The 19,264-nt window shown below is 40.1% G+C and overlaps 1 protein-coding gene across 1 annotated transcript in view; it reads left to right on the top strand.

The window, feature by feature from the left end:
• LOC145403965 (NAD(P)H oxidoreductase RTN4IP1, mitochondrial-like) overlaps positions 1–19,264 on the top strand; it is a 75,726-nt gene that overhangs the window by 46,843 nt on the left and 9,619 nt on the right. The window contains exons 9-10 of the mRNA XM_080275565.1: positions 11,715–11,908; positions 16,292–16,354. Of these exons, the coding sequence (XP_080131691.1) occupies positions 11,715–11,908; positions 16,292–16,354 (257 nt within the window). The remainder of the gene's footprint in view (positions 1–11,714; positions 11,909–16,291; positions 16,355–19,264) is intronic.

Raw genomic sequence — 19,264 nt, forward strand, 5'->3', positions numbered from 1 at the left:
CCACTCCAACATCCACTACCCTACATTGTACCTCTTTTATTACCCCATCCATGTACAGATTGAACAACCATGGAGACTTGACACATCCCAGTTTCAACCCAACCTCCAAAGAGAAAAATTCACTTAGTTCGCCATCCACACGCACTGCAGCCTTAGCACCATCATACATACTCTTCACACCATTCAACAACTTTCCATCTACTCCAAATATTCTTAATACTTTCCACAATCCTTGTCTATCCACCCTGTCATATGCTTTCTCCAGATCCATGAAAGCCGCATACAACTTCTTTCCCTTCTTTAGAAACTTTTCCACTAAAGATCTAAGAATGAATATCTGATCTACACAACCTCTTCCCTTCCTAAAGCCTCCTTGTTCTTCTCCAACTAATTCCTCTGTTCTTTCTCTAACTCTGTCAATAAGTATCCTACCATACACTTTTCCTATCATACTAAGAAGACAAATGCCCCTATGATTACCACACACTTCTTTTTCCCCTTTTCCTTTGTACAAGGGAATAATTATACCTGACTTCCAATCCTCCGGGACTCTACCTTCGTCCCAGGCCAATCTGCACATCTTCCACATCCATTCTACTACTATCTCTCCCCCATGCTTCAGCATTTCACCACACACTCCATCAATTCCTGGGTCTTTCCCCAGTTTAACTTTCTTCATTGCTTCCACAGCTTCTATCCTACTGATTTCTTCCTGTCCTCTCTCATCCCTCCTTCTCCCAGCCATTCCCCAGCCACTTATACTCGCATTACTTCCATCCTTTATGTTCAATAATTCCTTAAAGTGTTCTCTCCATCTGCTCACTTTTTCTCCCTTCTCCACTAGTAATCTACCATTTTTATCTTTCACTCCTCTCGTAACCTCACTTCCACCCTGTCTTACTCTCTTCACCTTTTTCTAGAACATTTTCTTACAGTCCCTCCACTTTACACTCAAATTCCTTCCAAATTCCTCATCCACTCTCTTCGTAGTAATCTTTTCACCTCTCTCTTTCTTTCTACATATAACTCTCTCTTCCGCCTCTCAACTTCTTCCACGCCCCTATTTCTCATCCATTCATTGTATGCTTTCTTCTTTTGTGCCACAGCCTGTCTCACCTCTTCAGTCCACCACGCTGTTCCTTGCACCCCCCTCCGTCTTCTCTTCCTTCCACACACCACATCACACGCTGCACATATTTCTTTTGTAAATATCCTGCACACACCTTCCATGTCCCCCATCTGCTCCAATTCATATTTGCCCAATTGCTCCTCCACTTCTCTCTTATACTCTGCCTTTTTCTCATCCTCTTGTGACCTTTCCACTCTCCTTGCAACTACTCCTTCCTCTTGTCTTTCCCTTCTTCTATTTCTCCATCTTACTTGTATCCTAATTCTGGCCACCACCAAGTAGTGGTCAGAAAGTCCACTCCCCCAACCTCTATAAGCTCTTGCATCCATTACACATCTTCGCATCCTTTCATCCACACACACATAATCAATCATTGCCTGCCTTTCATTCAGTTCACCACCCACCCTTCTCATCACTCGCCATGTATACCTGTGGATCATTTTATGCCTGAAGAGGGTATTGGCTATCACCAACCCCCTCCCAGCACAAATGTCCACTAACGCACTGCCATTCTCATCTATCTCAGCAGGCACACCCCACTCACCAACTATTCCATCCACCTTCACATTCCCTACTTTACCATTCATATCACCGATCAAAAACACTCTCACATTCCTTCCAAACTTTTCCATGCACACTTCCACATTTGTCCAGAACTCTTCTCTCACTCTGCTAGCATGATCTTGCATTGGCGCATACACACACACAATCGCCCACATTTGTATTCCAACTTTCAACTTTACCCACACAATCCTTGACCCAACTGATCCATACTGTCTTATGCTCTTCTTCCATCTTTTACTCACAACTATACATACTCCTTCCTTTGCCCTCTCATTCTCACCTACTTCTGCACATATACCCCATCCATACTCCCATTCTCTCACACTTTCTCCTCTCCAGTTTGTTTCAGTCATTCCACATACATCCACTTTTGCACCCTCAAGCACCTGGACAATCTCTCTCTCTTTCACCTCATCATTCGCTCCCCTTACATTCCATGTAGCCATTACCAAGTCCTTTGTCCGGTCCTGGGTCATCATCGTTTGGTCAGTCCTTGCCCGAGGCTTCTTCTTTTTTTTTTTTTAGTTGTGTTCCGGGGAGGGGCACTAACTCTCCGCCAACCCTTTTAGTCGCCTTTTACGACAAGCAGGGATACTGGGGGAGTATTTTTGAAAAATCCTCCTACCCCCAGGGGGGAAACCTGAGAGGATTAAATGTATGTGGGAAGCAACTCCCAGGAAGTGAATTCCAGAGAGTAATAGTTCTGGGGATAAATTAATTTTGATAAGCAGAGGTTCTGCGTTGTGGGGGAGAGAGTGTGAGTTCATGGTCGCTCCCAGCTGCCCGAGTATTTCAGGAGAAAATGTGAAGGGGAGGCACAATTGAAGCCAGTTTGTTAGAGCACTTACAGTTAAAATGTCAATAAAATAGTGCTAAAGAAGCAACATCTCTACGTACTGATAACGGAGGAAGGTCCTGCGTTGTGGCAAGATTATTGATTAATCTAATGGCTCTGTTTTGAATTTTGTCCAACTGCTTCAATGCAACCGCTCCACATCCACTCCACAGTGGTGAACAGTATTTGATCTGAGAACGCACATGACTTTCGTATATTGTGGTCATCTGCTCGTCAGTGAAGAACTCATGAACTCTGTACATAAGCCCCAGTTTTTTAGAAGCATTTTTAGAAAGGGTTTTAACATAAGCTGTCCAGCTTAAGTTGGGTTTAACACCTAGGATATCAATTGTAGTGGATATGGGAATACTGACATTATTTAAAATTATGTGAGAGGCTGAGGGATTCTTTCTATTGGAGAAATTAATGTATTTAGTTTTCTTAGCATTAAATGAGACCAGATTTTTTTGTCCCCATTGATTAATTTTAGAAAGGCCCTGGTTCAGAGAAATTGCTATGTTTATTTGGGAATTTATAATATCAAGTTGTGTAAAGGAGGTACTAAATGTGAAAGAACTGCGAAGGGTCGAGTCATCAGCATAAGAGTGTATTGGGTTGTGCGTGACAGATAAAAGGTCATTTATATGTATGAGAAAGAGGGTTGGCGCCAAAACTGATTCCTGAGGTACACCAGCATTTATGGAATGAAACTGAGAATAAATTCCATCTACCATTACCCGTATTTTTCTACCATGAAGGTAAGAAGAAATTAGAGGAACCAGTGATGCAAGGCCATAGTGTGACATCTTAGACAATAAGGCCTGGTGCCATACTCTGTCAAATGCTTTTGAAATATCAAGTGCTACTGTGTGTGTTTCACCATGTTGGTCTATTGTTTTGTTAATCTAATGAGTAAGAAGGCAAAGAATATCTACAGTTGAACGTTCCTGTCTAAATCCATACTGCCGATCATTGATCAATTTATTGATTTCTAGATGCTTGACTATGTGTTTGTTAATTAGTGTCTCAAAAACTTTACCGAGAACAGAAGTTATTGCAATTGGTCTGTAGTTTGATGGATCAGAAGTTGCCCCCTTTTTAGGAACAGGATGGATATTTTCTTCTTTCCATGGGGCTGGAATACACCTCAGTGTATTCCTCCTAACACTTCCTATCACATCCACATCCACACCACAACGCTCATTTATATCCTCATTTGTCAGTCCCTCTCTCCATTTGACTCCACAGGCTCCTCTTAAATAACTCATTTCCACTGCTCTCAATCTTGACTTGTGTCCTTTCAACAACGTCCAAGCTTCACTTCCATACGTTAGAGTTGGTATCACAATACTGTCATGTAGTAACTTTTTCACTTCCATGCTGACTTCCCTGTTTCTTATCACTGCTTTCAAGGAACCAGCAACCTTTCTTCCCTGCTGTACCCTTTCAAGAACTTCACCCTCCAAACCTCCATCCTTACTCATCACATTACCCAAATACTTAAACGTACTCACATTTTCCAATTCCTCACCATCCATCCTCGCTGTACATTCACTGACTTCACCTCCCTCAAAGACCATCACTTTACTCTTCCCTACATTCACCTTTAGTTTCCGTTTCTTACACACTCTCCCAAACTCATCCACCAAGCCTTGCAGCTCCCCTTCGTCTTCACTCAACAACACAGTATCATCTGCAAACAACAGTACAAGGAGTTTCCAAACACTACCCTCTCTCACCAGGGCCACTCCAACATCCACTACCCTACCTTGTACCTCTATTATTACCCCATCCATGTACAGATTGAACAACCATGGAGACATGACACATCCCTGTTTCAACCCAACCTTCAAAGAGAAAAATTCACTTAGTTCACCATCCACACGCACCGCAGCCCTGGCATCATTATACATACTCTTCACAGCATTCAACAACTTCCCATCTACTCCATATATTCTTAATACTTTCCACAATCCCTGTCTATCGACCCTGTCACATGCTTTCTCCAAATCCATGAAAGCCGCATACAACTTCTTTCCCTTCTCTAGAAACTTTTCCACTAAAGATCTAAGAATGAATGTCTGATCTACATAACCTCTTACCTTCCTAAAACCTCCCTGTTCTTCAACTAATTCCTCTGTTCTTTCTCTAACTCTGTCCAATTCTCATAAATGCTGTTTTGCATTGTCACTGTACTATGCAAAACAGACATGAAACGAGTATGTCTCTGTGCATCACCCAAATGGACAATGAATTTGAGAAAGTTGAATTTGAATTGAATTATTTATTGTTGTAAAAGTTACAGAGTTGTTGCATCTCCAGTAAATAAATAAATATATATACAGGGTACTTACAGATATATATACTATTGGATAATATGGGTGAAGGTATCGAAGCAATGGAGTAGGTGTGATCCAAAATATAGTCTGCCATCTTGCGAGTTGAGACAACTTGTTTTTCTACCCTGGCAGTCTTGTGTCCCACCCCCCTCCTCTGTAGCGACTGTTCCATTCGCCTCCCCACTTCCACCACTTTACCACTGACAAAACTGCTAATTTACTTAGATTGGTACTATTGTCTAATGTAACAAGTGCCTAAGTATTGAGATACCTTTTATTTGCACCTATCCAGCCAAATGTATTTATTTTTTAAAAATATAAGGAGATGCAACAACTCTGTACCTTTTACTACAATAAATATTTCAATTCAAATTCAACTTCCTCAAATTCATTGTCCGTTTGAATGAATCACAGATACGTGCTTATTTCACGTCTGTTTGTACAGTACAATAACAATGCAAAACAGCATTTATGAGAATTGGAATATAAGGTACAATTGTATTTTGTAAATATGATACTTCAGGTATGAAATTGAAACCAACCAATCACACGGCAGGAATGCGCAGGTGCCACATTCATGAAAGTGGATCATCAGCTGGAAAAGAATCGATTATAGTTCTGTATGGTGTACATACTGTATTCTACTTATAGGACGGCCCCAAAGAAGCAGTTGGTTACTTGTCGTCAGTGGGTCTGCTTGACCACACAGATCAGAGTGAAGCAACGACATAACCAGACTGTAAATCATGGTTGATAATTTATTCCTGTACTGTGTGTGTGTGTGTGTGTGTGTATATATATATATATATATATATATATATATATATATATAATATATCAATCCATCCATCATCCAATCCTGTGTTGCTCCATGAGGAGCATAGGAACCCAGGACTAGGCAAGCTGGTCCTGGCATTTAAGATGAGAGTGACCAGCCTCACTCATCCCTGAGTGACATTACGTGAGCAGTAAACCCCAACCACCCCATGAATGTAAACTTACACAGGCTCAATCCGATTGGAAGGCCTCAATTACCCACCAAACCACCAGGTGCAATAATTTGGTTATGTGGTTACCACCCAGCATAGCAAATGGTTTCTTGGTGTACAGGAAATCATTTGGCTTGTCACTCAGTGTCGAGTCACCCACTGGCAGAAGGAAGAGGAAAGAATATATATATATATATATATATATATATATATATATATATATATCTATACAGTACCCTCGCATCCAACACGGTAATATTGTCATGCGCGGGTCCCTTGTTGGACCAAAAACGTGTTGAACAAACAACAGAGCTTATGGGGAAAAATGAATTATGTCAGCAACTCTGAGAAAAGTAACCCTAAATACCTACCATATACTTATACACATATTGGTACTACTGTAATTATAATAAATGGTACTGTACTGTGAATAATAACTAACCTTTTAGGATCTACAGGAACACTCTCTGCCTCCTTCCCCAGTATGTACATACTGAGGTACCGCTCTATCATGATGATTGCTGGGTCAGTAGGCATGCACCTGGAGTCAAGTGGCCTGCCTCAGTAAGCTTTCACTGCCGCCAGGATCTTGTCTTGGTTTTTTATTATGTTCCTCACGCTGGCTTCATTCACGTCATAAGCCTTGGCGATGTCCACATTCCCCTCCTCTTTCTTCTTCCTCTCGATGATTTCTAGCTTGGTGGCCTGAGGGAGGTGCCGCCGATTCTTGGGGTTCTCAGAAGGCTTCCTAGGCATAGTGAGCAGGGTAAAATGCAGTAGCAAGGGCAGAAAATGCAGCAAGAAAAAAGCACCATCCAATGCAAATTATCCAATTGAGTGGCGCTGTGGTGGGAGAAATTTAAACAAAACATCACATGAGAGCAGACGCGTTTTTAATTGGGCAACATCAGGATCACGTCACGATAGCGGGCGGGGGAGGCTACTTGATCGGAAGTTTTGATTGGCTGTCAGCATCACAGGAACGTCCAGTATGACCTTGTTGGACTGGGGGTGATTGTGCTAGAGGTGAACTCTGCGGATTTCGCCCACTTCTCGGAGCTCCGTCCGTGTTATGCTAACGCACCCGTGTTACAGTAATTAAATCGTATTAAATCGTACTAATTTTTTGCTCTCTGTGCTGGGCAAACGTGTGTTGGACATGAGGGTACTGTATGTACATACGGCTACCACAAATTGACTCAGGACCTCCCCCCACAAGATATTAAAAAACACAGAAATCATAGTATATCACAATGTTTATTCATGAAATGCCATTCATAATATGAAATCATGTTTCCCTTGTTTTTCAGGACCAGTTGGATGCATTTTGGCATGGAATCACTTAGATCTCTAAAGTAATCTAAGGACATTTCTTTGCACCAAACATTTGTCAGTTCAATCTTGAGGTTGTCCAGATTGGGTGTCTTCTTCTCTGCCATGATTTTCTTTATCTTTGCCTAGCAATTTTCTGTCAGATTTAGATCTGGACTTTTGCCAGACCAGTCGAGGACCTCAATCCGATATCCTGAAGCCATTTTGTTACCTTTCTTGACTTGTGACATGGAGCTGAATCGTGCATGAAAAAGTCGCACCCATGAATAGCAAAAAAGTTTAACAAATGATCTTTCAGAACTTGAATGTACCAGCCACCATTCATCATCAATTTCTTTGGAAGAATGTAGAGGCCTCCCCTTCCCATTTTACCTGAGAAACACCCCCATACCATTACTGATTATGGGTGCTTAACAATCAGCACCATGTAAGCAGGGTCATATTGACTACAGGAGGCAGGGTGACGAACCTTGGCAGAACGCACCTGGAGCGCTTGAAATGTGCTTTCATCGGAAAACGTAACTTTTCTCCACTCATCAGATGTTCGGTGTGCATACTTCTTGGCAAACTGAATGCGCTGCTTGTTCATGTGGTCAGTGAAAAGCGGTTTCTTGGCTGCGGTGCGGCTTGGCAAACCCAGCTCCTTCTGCAAGCAGTGTTGGATAGTTCAGTTGGGACGTCTTGTAACAGCTGGGGATGCATTCTCTTCAATTCTGCTGCTGTCAGTCGAGGATTCTTGATTACTTCCCTCTTCAGAAGCGTATCTGTACCTCTGGAAGTCATCCTCTTCTTTCCACCGCCATGCTTGTGCATCAGGTGGCAGGCCGCGCGCTGCAGCAAGAATCTTCATGACGGTCGACTTTGAGTGTCCAGTATGTTCACAAATCGTGTTGATGGGGACATTATCCTGCCTCCATGCAATGATATGGACCCTCTCATCCCTTGAGCAGTACTTTCCAGGCATGACAACTCGACTAGGAAAATAACAGTGCAAACAGTAATGTATACGAAAAAAGAGGGAGGTCCAAGCTCAGGGTGACGGGAACATATATTCCCACTCTCGTTTCTGGGCAAGCACTGATGTGCTGAGTGTTTCACCACCTCCTGCCAACACCAGAGGAGTTGCCTGTTACTTCTTGCCCCCAAAACTCACTTGGTAGAGATGGAAACACAAAGCAGAGACAGACAACTCTCCCACAGCGATTCATTGTGTAGGTCCTAAGTCAATTTGTGGTGGGTGGGTGTGATTTTATATAGATATATATATATATATATATATATATATATATATATATATATATATATATATATTGATATATATATATATATTGATATATATATATATATTGATATATATATATATATTGATATATATATATATATATATATAAATATATATATATATATATATATATATATATATATATATATATATATATATATATATATATATATATATATATATATATTTATATATATATATATATATATATATATATATAGATAGATATATATATATAAATATATATATATATATATATATTTATATATATATATATATATATATATATTTATATAGGTATATAGGTATATATATATATATATATATATATATATATATATATATATATATATATATATATATATATATATATATACACATTATATATATATATATATATAGATATATAGATAGATATATATATATATATATATATATATATATATATATATATATATATATACATATATATATATATATATATATATATATATATATATATATATATATATATATACACAGGTATATATATATATATATATATATATATATATATATATATATATATATATACACAGGTATATATATATATATATACATATATATATATATATATATATATATATATATATATATATATATATATATATATATATATATATACACAGGTATATATATATATATATATATATATATATACAGGTATATATATATCCCTACGTCAAGTGGGGTTGGTGGAGGATTAGTGCCCCTCCCTGTAAAACAATTAACTCTAAGCCCTTGGCCACCCTGTGTGGGATACATGGCGTCTGGCAATGAATGAATGAATGAAATATATATATATATATATATATATACATATCCATCCATCATCCAATCCTACATTGCCCCATGAGGAGCGCAGGAGCTCGGGGCCAGGCAGTTGGTCCCGACATTTAAGATGAGAGTGACCAGCCTCACTCATCCCTGAGTGGCATTACATGAGCAATCAACCCGAACCACCTTCACCGGCTTAATCCGATTGGAGCGCAATAATTACCCACTAAACCACCAGGTGCCAAAATTTGGTTATATGGATACCACCCAGCGTAGTAAATGGTTTCCTGGTGCACAGAAAACCATTTGACTTGTCACTCAGTGTAGAGTCACCCACAGGCTGAAGGAAGTGGAAAGAATGAAGGAAAGAAAGACAGAAGAGGGAGTGTAAAGTCACCCGTAGGCAGAAGGACAAGGAAAGAATGAAGGAAAGAAAGACAGAAGAGAATGGAAGGAAAGAAGGATGGAGAGGAAAAGGCAGACACCCGAGAGCTGCACTACATCGAGTGAGTGGATGGTGAGCGCCCCCACCTACCACAATACAGTATATACATATACGAGTATATATTATATACTCGTATGTTTGAGCCTGTGTAGGTTCATATCCAAGGGGTGGTTTGGGTTTATTGTTCACATGATGCCTCTCAGGTTAGAGTGTGATTGGTCACTCTTATCATAAATGTCAGGACCAACTTACCTCGTCCCGAGTCTCTACACTTCTCATTGGGCGACACAGGACTGGATGATGGATGGATGGATAAATATATATATATATATATATATTTTATGCGAGGAAGAAGGAACCGAAGGCCATGAGCCCGCAATAACAGTTCCCTCCAAGAGAAAAACAAAATACAAGAGAGAGCCAAATTCAAGATCCATTAATTTCGAGATGCCTGGACACACTGCGTTTGAAAGACTGGAGATCATAGGCAGCAGGAAATACAGACAGAGGAAGACAGTTCCAGAGTTGACCTGTTGCATAAATGAAGGACTGGGAGTAACGGTTAACTCTTGCATTAGAGAGTTGGACAGAAAAGGGGTGAGAGTTTGCTGCTAGACGGGTGCTACGCGCCCATCGTAGAGGTGGAGGAATGCATGCAGACAGTTCAGAGGAGCAGTGACCATTAAAGTAGCGATAGAAAAGAGATAAAGATGCAGCAGTGCGGCGAAGAGACAGAGGTTGAAGGGAGTCAGTAAGAGGAGGAGAGTTAATGAGACGAAAAGCCTTTGACTCTACCCTATTGAGAAGAGCTGTATGTGGGGAGCCTTCCCACACATGAGAGTTGTACTCTACACAGGGGCAGATAAATATATATATATATATATATATATATATATATATATATATATATATATATATATATATATATACTGATATATACATATACATACATATATAGATAGACAGATAGATAGATAGATATTTTACTGACTGGTATCAGAGTGTTAACCAGCACAGGGAAGCTTCCACAGGGCTGAGGGTTAAGGGATAGTTTGGAAACATAAAACAGAAAAAAAAGTTCACTCATTCCAGTATCTAACTATCTTTTGCCAGATGCCTTACTCCCATAAGGGGGGGGGCCACAAACAAATCCCCTCCATGTCACCATGTCCGCCGCCATTTCATTGTTCTCCTCCCAGCTCACACACCCCTCTTTCATATACCTCCCCGCTCCATCCCTCCATCTCATCCATGGCCTCCTCCTTCCACTCCCCCCCTCCACCTCACTCATATACACTCTCCTCGTCAAGCTCTCACTCTCCATCCTCTCCACGTGGCCAAACCACCTCAGTGTGTTTCTCCTAACGCTTCCTATCACATCCACATCCACACCACAATGCTCCTTCACTTCCTCATGTGTCAGTCTGTCTCTCCATGTGACTCCACATGCTCCTTTCAAATAGCTCATTTCCACTGCTCTCACTCGTGACTTCTATCCCTCCAACAAGGTCCAAGCTTCACTTCCATATGTTAGAATTGGTATCACAATTCTGTCATGTAGTACCTTTTTCACTTCCATGCTCACTTCCCTGTTTCTTATCACTGTTTTAAAAGACCCAGCAACCTTTCTTCCTTGTTGTATCCATTCAAGCACTTCACCTTCTAAACTTCCATCCTTACTCATCACACTACCCAGGTACTTAAATGCACTCACATTTTCCATTTCAGCATCATTGTTTATTTGGGACTCAGGTAATGATTGTAGGCATCTGTCATGGCTGAACCACAGGGCTGTATTTTATTTATCTATCAGTTTAATTTTCAAGTCACAGAGAGTTTTCTTGCAGTGCAGTTTTTTGAGAGCTGTGTTAATTTCGTGGAGGATTATGGGATTTCTAGCTCTTGTCTCCCACCCCTTTTAGGTGCCATCTGTGGGAGGGGAAGATAAATATTTTGATGCAAATGTACATATTTCTTTATCAGGAACCATGGGTAACTGGTGGAGGGCATGGGAAGCTTCAGGTTAATGGACATGTGCTGGAGACTGTTGCACCTTTGATTGCTGGGGGACAGCTCCAGGCAGTGGTGGATAAAGCATACTCGGCCCAGGATGCTGAGGTGGCCTTTGCACATGTTGCCAAGGGTGAACAAGTTGGCAGGACTGTGGTCCGTTTCAGGTGAGGTCATCAAGAATAATGATTAGAGAGAAGGAAGGACAGAGACTTGGTTAGCATTGTCTGTTTGTTATTACACTGTCACTGAATCAAAAAGTGAATATTGTAGGTAGATTAGGTGATATTAGTGGATTAGAAGATAGGTCGGTATGGACATTGGTAGAGTATATTTAGTATTTATGCTACTCAAGGATTATAGTGTAATACTGGTATAGTATGCAGACAAACAGTAAAATCCCTGTGGTACTGATGAGAAATAGTATGTTCATTTTGAAATGCTTTGTACATGTGTTAGCTTTGTTTACTAGATGGTATTTCTCCATGGTGCATGATCTCCAGCAGCATCTCTATAAAATTCCCTAAATTTGAGATCGTTTAGCATAGAAGCTCACCTCAGATCATCACATTTTTACTTCTTGGTGCTCTGTCATCATATGCACACACACAGATCTCTTCACCTAGAGTTCAGCCTTCATTCTCTCCACTTGTCTATACCACTTTAATCTGCCCCTGCATGTCACATCACTAGTGTACTCAGTGCACAGCCAACATTACAGCTGCTCATTTGCTGTTCTGCCATTTGCATATCATTCAGAGAAGCACTACACCTCCATCTGTCCATCTTCATATCTATATACTGAAGCCTATAGAAATCAGCCCAATTCCTTTGAATGTTACTAATACATATCCAGATAGACTTTTTTTTTTTTTTTTTTTTTTTTTTCTGTGTACACAAGGTTAATCAATAACTCTCCTTGTCTCAGTGTGGTCTAGTAATTTTATCCCCTGTTGATAATAGGATGCAAATACTGTACATCTAGATCAAAAGTTCTCTGAGGACACAGCAATGCTGTGCCTGAACTTTGGCCTTGACCTTTGATCTTACTTTTTGATCTCAGAACCAATATCATATAATTTCTTCCCAGACCTACATGTGCCAGTATTGATAAAAATCATTTATGAGCTGTTTTGTCAGCATAGATACATAGGCTATATAGATACATAGGAATAGACTTAATCACAGTAGCTGTGCCTTTGGCATCACTTAAGTGCTATATTGTAATTAATGTTAGTACTGTACTGTGCTGTACTGTTACTTGTAGTATCCTTCAGCCATATGCGGTACAGTGGAATCTCCTAAATCGCGGCTTTATGAGACTGAGCACATGCCGCGATTTGAGAATTCTGCGAGTTAGAAATAACTAATCGTATGGGGAAAATTACTTTTGGGTTTATCATCTCGGAGAAGTTGCCCCCCTTACCCCCAAACCTACATCAAACTGGTCACCACCAAACATTAACAACCTGTAAAAGAAATTAATATATCATGTTTAATGGGAATGAACAATATTGTAAGATTCTTACCTGACTGACTGACTAAACTGCTTGAATGGATGAGGGAGGGGGGGAGGGCTTCGGAGGCTTGAGGCGAGTGTGCTGCTGCCTCATGCCGCCACCTCTGTGCCATTTCCTCTTCATCAACCTCCCTCAGGAACCCCCCAATGTGTAGATTGATAGGCAGAGTATGGTGGTATTTCTACCCCCGTCATTAAGCTGGGGTACTGCAGCTAGGGGTATCACATATCAAGGTATACCTATACAGTGTGAAAGTCCTGTAATCTAAATCGAAGGGGACCGAGGGTTTTTCAGACTAGTGCTTTTTCGGACCATCGGGAGGGACCTTTGAAAACACTGAAATATGTACATGACCATTAAATAAACACTGAAAATTATATGGGTTATTGTTTCATTCATGAGAAATGCATAGAAGTGTAGTTGCAGACAGGTACATCCAAGTCCAAGGGCAAGTCCAAGGCAGATAAATCTTTAGACGAAGCCCCCCCCCCCCCCCAAAAAAAAAATGCCTTGAAAAATTTGGTGTACAGTGGGGCACCAATTTTCGCGCCTAATTGGGTCCAAAAATAATGCGCGAAAGTGGAATTAGCGAAAGTTGGGGCATTGTCTTTATAGCAAAAAGGCTAATTGGTTCCCGGTTATCCTAAAGTAACATCAGATTTTCATTTTCACTTGCAGTACAGTACATCAAATCACTATTGTACATTGCATTGTGAGATACAAACAATAAAAACTGTACAGTACACATTATATGAGGAGAAACACACCACAGAGACCAGGTTGAGGTGTTTAATGGATGTTGGGGGTAAGTATCCGAGGCGCGTGGCGGGCTTATTTAGCCACACCAGACGTATTGGCGCCACCTCTTGCTGCCTCGCTACCACTCTCTCTCTCTGCCTCCTCAGATGCAACTTGATGCAACACTTCCACTCTGTGCTGAATTTCCCTTTGTGCTAGGTTCTCTTGAACAAATCCATCGAAATCTTCATCCAGGTTAAGCTCCTCTATGGCCTTGGCCTTGGCCTTTCCTCCCGACTTTGAATGTCCCGGCCACTTTTTATCACCACCACTGCCTCCCGGCTCTCCCCCCACACCACCAGGCTCTCCCCCCACACCACCAGGCCCTTTCCCCACACTACCAGGTATAGTAGAGGCCATTGAACCGTGAGAATCCAACACAATGGAGCTAGCACGCTCGTACACAATGGCGGGAATGGGTGGACAGAGTGTTGACATGACGTCATTCAAGATGGCGGTGGGTTGCGGGCGGGCGGTGCAGGAAATTCAAAGTTCAAAATATTGTCCCAAACCCAAAATTTGTGCGCGAAAATCGATTTTTTTCAAGCGAAAGTGGAAGTTAGGGAATATTTGGTGCATGCCGCGAAAGTGGATTCCGCGAATCCTGCTGTAGCGAAAGTTGGTGCACTACTGTATTGGGATATTCGGATCATTCGTGGTCAGATTGGAGGACTATTATTGTATTTTGTTTTTTCCACCCATTTCTTGCTGTCACAATTCAACAGTTAACTATCTGTATTGCATATGTACCAAAATTGCTTAACTTGAGATTGTGAGTTTGTTATAATATAGGTGGAATTCCCATGCCTGTTTGGTAAAGAATTACAGTACTTCGTTGAGCCTGTAATGGTGGGCAACTTTGGCCTTCTTCTTACTGCCATCAGTCCTTCTTATTACATCTAACTTTTGGGTGTAAGTTAATGTTGGCTTCTTCTTCATCCCCTTTCTCAAAGAAGTTGTAGTCTTAGGAGGGCTATGATCAGCCATGGTAACACTGGGCAGACAGAGGAAGCATGGGGGGAAAAAAAATCCTCTCATAACAAACCACACCGGAACTACAGGCCAACAACAGAGAGGAGACAAAGCACTGACCTGGGCGCCGGGGCATCAAGTGTGTGTGTCCTCCTTGTTTGGCATGGGAGGGAAGTGCTGTGATCGGCTTATAGTAAATTTTGTGCTTAAATATGATTGGTTTAGTAACTGCCATGCGTGACTAGGATTGTTTTTCGGCCGGCTAGGTGCGCAGGCTTGAGGTAACGGTGGCGCATATTACAGGAGGCATTGGAAAAGCATTACAGTACTTTTGAGGTTGCATTCATGAACTTTGTGTAATTTCGACAAGTTACTGATATTGCAAACTGTTGCATGATGTTGCAGAGTATTATGAATCTGCTGTTTAGAATCGCATGATTGAGGAGATTCCACTGAACATTACTTGTTCATGTGTTCAGGGTGCTGAGGATCTTTTGTTTTTAGTGTCAACCAAATGTTCTTATACTGTTGTTTCCTACTTTTTCCTAACTTATTATTATGTTTGTGTCTATAGTGTGATTTGATTATTACCAAGTTTTTCATGTACAGGTACATTATTTTAATGAAATCCAAGGAACTGGTCATCCTGCATGAATTAACAAGCCGTATAGTGACTGCAGTGCTTTTTTGCTAAAGTACTCAAACTCAGACTTATGTTTCTCACATTCTTCATTAATTTTAAAATTTTTTATTTGCTTCCAGCTTTGTCAGACAGGGCATGATAGATATAATACATATGTGTGTAGTGCGCAGTACTTATGTTAGCAGTTTTTGGGAGCAGTACTGAGCAGAGTGGAAGCTGGCAGGCAAATGTTGCTTTCTGTTGTTCTGCATGAAGGCTTTTGTTTTTTCGTTTTTAAATGCTATGACTTGTCAGGGAAATTCCCAAGCAGACCCTGTTAAATTAAGAAGACTCCAATACATGTCCACACTTTCTATATTTCAGTCACAGTCATGCATGCTAGAAAGAGATTAAGGCATTAGGCTGCCGGACATTTGTATCTAGACTTAAAATATCAGTTTGATTTGGTTTGGTCAATGGTTTGACGTTGAAGTAAGTTTTAATACTAATAGCTCACAAGACTCCATGGAAATGGGCCATGTTTTACAATCTTGCGTGATGTTTTAGATGTGTGTTATCTTTTAAATATTCCACTAGTTTTCCATGCATTACTAACTGAATATTTATTTTTATTGCAGTATTAACACCCCTGTTAGGAATCTAGGAATGGCATTTTGTAAGTATCTTGGTGATAAAGTACAGTAACAATACAGTATTAACTATATAGTAATTCATAATGAAAGTATACATTATATGCATTACTAGAACTAAGTCTCATGATCTGTTGTTGTAAAAATTTGTTACACTGCAGATTTTTGTCAGTTTGACAATATAAATATATGTGCAGATACTTAGGCTTGTGAGAGGGAAGTCACCATTCTGAGATTATGACTGTTGTGTGAATGATTATGTCCCATTTCACTGAGCATGGTTTAGATAGCTCTCCCACTTTTTCATTTTCTCTTACTGTTTTTGGATTATACATCACTCCATCTTTAGGTGAGAAAAAGTCAGACTGATGATGATGAATACATGTTAAAAAAAAGGTTCAGCCTTTGATTATTACTGTTTCTTTGTTACTGTGGTATTTTATGGTACAGTATTTCTAGCTTTGAATATACTTTGTTTAATACAATTAGAAGAGATGCCATGCATTTTACTGACAGCTCTGTTTTTGCAGGGCAAGACCACTAGCTGCTCGAATGGAGGGATCGTTGTAATGAGACCACTTTGTCCACTTGTGTCTGCTCCCTTCGTCCTGTTCGTTCTCATACTTATTATCCATCTCATCTCTCACTTTTGTCCTCTTCTTCCCCTGGTTCCCACTACTGTACCTGTCTTTCACTTCTTAATCCCGTCCATCCATTGCCCCAGTTTATTCATTACTGTCCTGTTTAGTCTCTAGTTCTTTCCCATCCCTGTGTTCCTGTTTTGTCCATGGTATGGTGCTGTTATGGAAGTGGCAAACTAGTATTTCACTGAGCCCTTAAACATAGTGATTAGAATGCTCAGCTGTGCCATTTAGCAGATTAACTACTCCTTTACAAGAGAGCAAAAATAGCTTATATAGAAAGAATGATATTCTTTACCACTTACTGTTGTAGAAGTTCCATACAGAATCTACATACTGTCTAGTGCAATATTCAACAGACCTTACAAATCCTTCCAGATAGTGTTTGTTTGGACAATTTTTTTTTTGTGAGGCCATTTATGTGGCTCTCAGTGTACAGTACTTTGATATACTTTTTAGGAGTCAAGTTTGACAGTTTGTGACAACAATAAATTGTTTCTATTCATAATTGTAAAATTAAATAGAACTGCATTATATGGAGAAAAAATGGACTAGGTATATCTTTAGTATTCTTGATTATGTAAGGCATTACTGTTTATTCATATGTAATTTTCGTTACTTTTTTTAAAATTCTCTTTTCAGACATGCAGCTTAAATTAACCCTTTCGCGCACGATAAGTTTCAATAAGTTTTCTGATCCCGGAATTTCGACTACGAAGCCGCCCGGCCGGTGAGCGCGCGCGCGGCAAATTTGAGCAAATTTGAGCGAATGAAACACATTCTTGCCTTATTTTCGCCCCCCCAAAATCAATGTATTCCCATGAAACCTATGTCCAGGTATGCATGGATGTTTGTTCTATCTGATAAACATGACCAAAACACAGGAAAACAACAGCACAGAAAGTTATGAGCCCTGGAAGGCATGTCGAGTAAACATTTTTGACTTCCCAACATCACCGTTTGAATGTTTTCCATCCTACAGGAAAATGATCTAATATTTTTTCATAGAGAATTTCATCAGCTTTCTAACGAAACCAATCTGGTTTAGATACGATGTATACTTTTCGAGAAAATGGTCAAAAACTGAGAGCCATTTTCGAAAAATTTTCACTGACCTCTGAGAGCTAAGTTTTCCCAGGGACCTAACGTTTTTATTACATAGTAATATGCCCCCATTATCCAGCTTTCCCACTGTGACGGGAAAACCCCATACGCCTCATAGTTCTCGAGTAAATCGAAAAAAGTACAAGGCACTCCGTGCGTGATTGACTTTCGTGATGCGCGCATGGCGTACGCAATGTTCCCGTCTACGTAACCACGAATTCTTATTAGAAATATTACATTTTTATGTATTGTACATATATAGAATTTCCTGCTCTTCATCATGGTTCAAACGTGAAATCGATACGTCCAATAGTTTCCGAGTAATTGGCAGAGAAAATGAGAGTATTACTACGAGCCTTTCTCAATGGTAACAGCCGGGAAGAGACACTCATTTCCACCGTCTTTTATCGCACAAAACGTAACATAATGCTTACATTTTGGTATTGATCATACGTAGAATTTAGTGGTATAGATCATGGTTGTTACAGAAAATCGATAAGTCAAACAGTTTTCGAGTAATTGGCCGACAAAGTGAGGTTATTACTCCGAGCGCTTGTCACTGATAACAAATGCGAGGAAAAACATTTCCCTCGCCTTTTACCCCCCAAAACGCTACCAAAGGCTTACATTCTGGTATTGATCTTACGTAGAATTTAGTGGTATTGATGATGGTTGTAACAGAAAATCGATAAGTCTAATAGTTTTCGAGTAATTGGCCGACAAAGTGAGGTTATTACTCCGAGCGAATGTCACTGATAAACGCGAGGGAAAAAAAAAACATTTCCCTCGCCTTTTATCCCCCAAAACGCTACAAAAGGCTTACATTTTGGTATTGATCATACATAGAATTTAGTGATATTGATGATGGTTGTAACAGAAAATCGATAAGTCTAATAGTTTTCGAGTAACTGGCCGACAAAATGATGTTATTACTCCGAGCGCTTGTCATGTCACACAACAACCGCTAGGAACAAAAACATTTCTCTCGCCTTGTACCCCCCAAAACGCTACCAAAGGCTTACATTCTGGTATTGATCTTACGTAGAATTTAGTGGTATGGATGATGGTTGTAACAGGAAATCGATAAGTCTAATAGTTTTCGAGTAATTGGCCGACAAAATGATGTTATTACTCCGAGCGCTTCTTGTCATGTCACACAACGACCGCTAGGAACAAAAACATTTCTCTCGCCTTTTACCCCCAAAACGCTACCAAA

The sequence above is a fragment of the Coenobita brevimanus genome, chromosome 62, assembly GCF_032717465.1.
Source record: "Coenobita brevimanus isolate Jiangsu-jjx chromosome 62, ASM3271746v2, whole genome shotgun sequence".
NCBI lineage: Eukaryota > Metazoa > Arthropoda > Malacostraca > Decapoda > Coenobitidae > Coenobita > Coenobita brevimanus.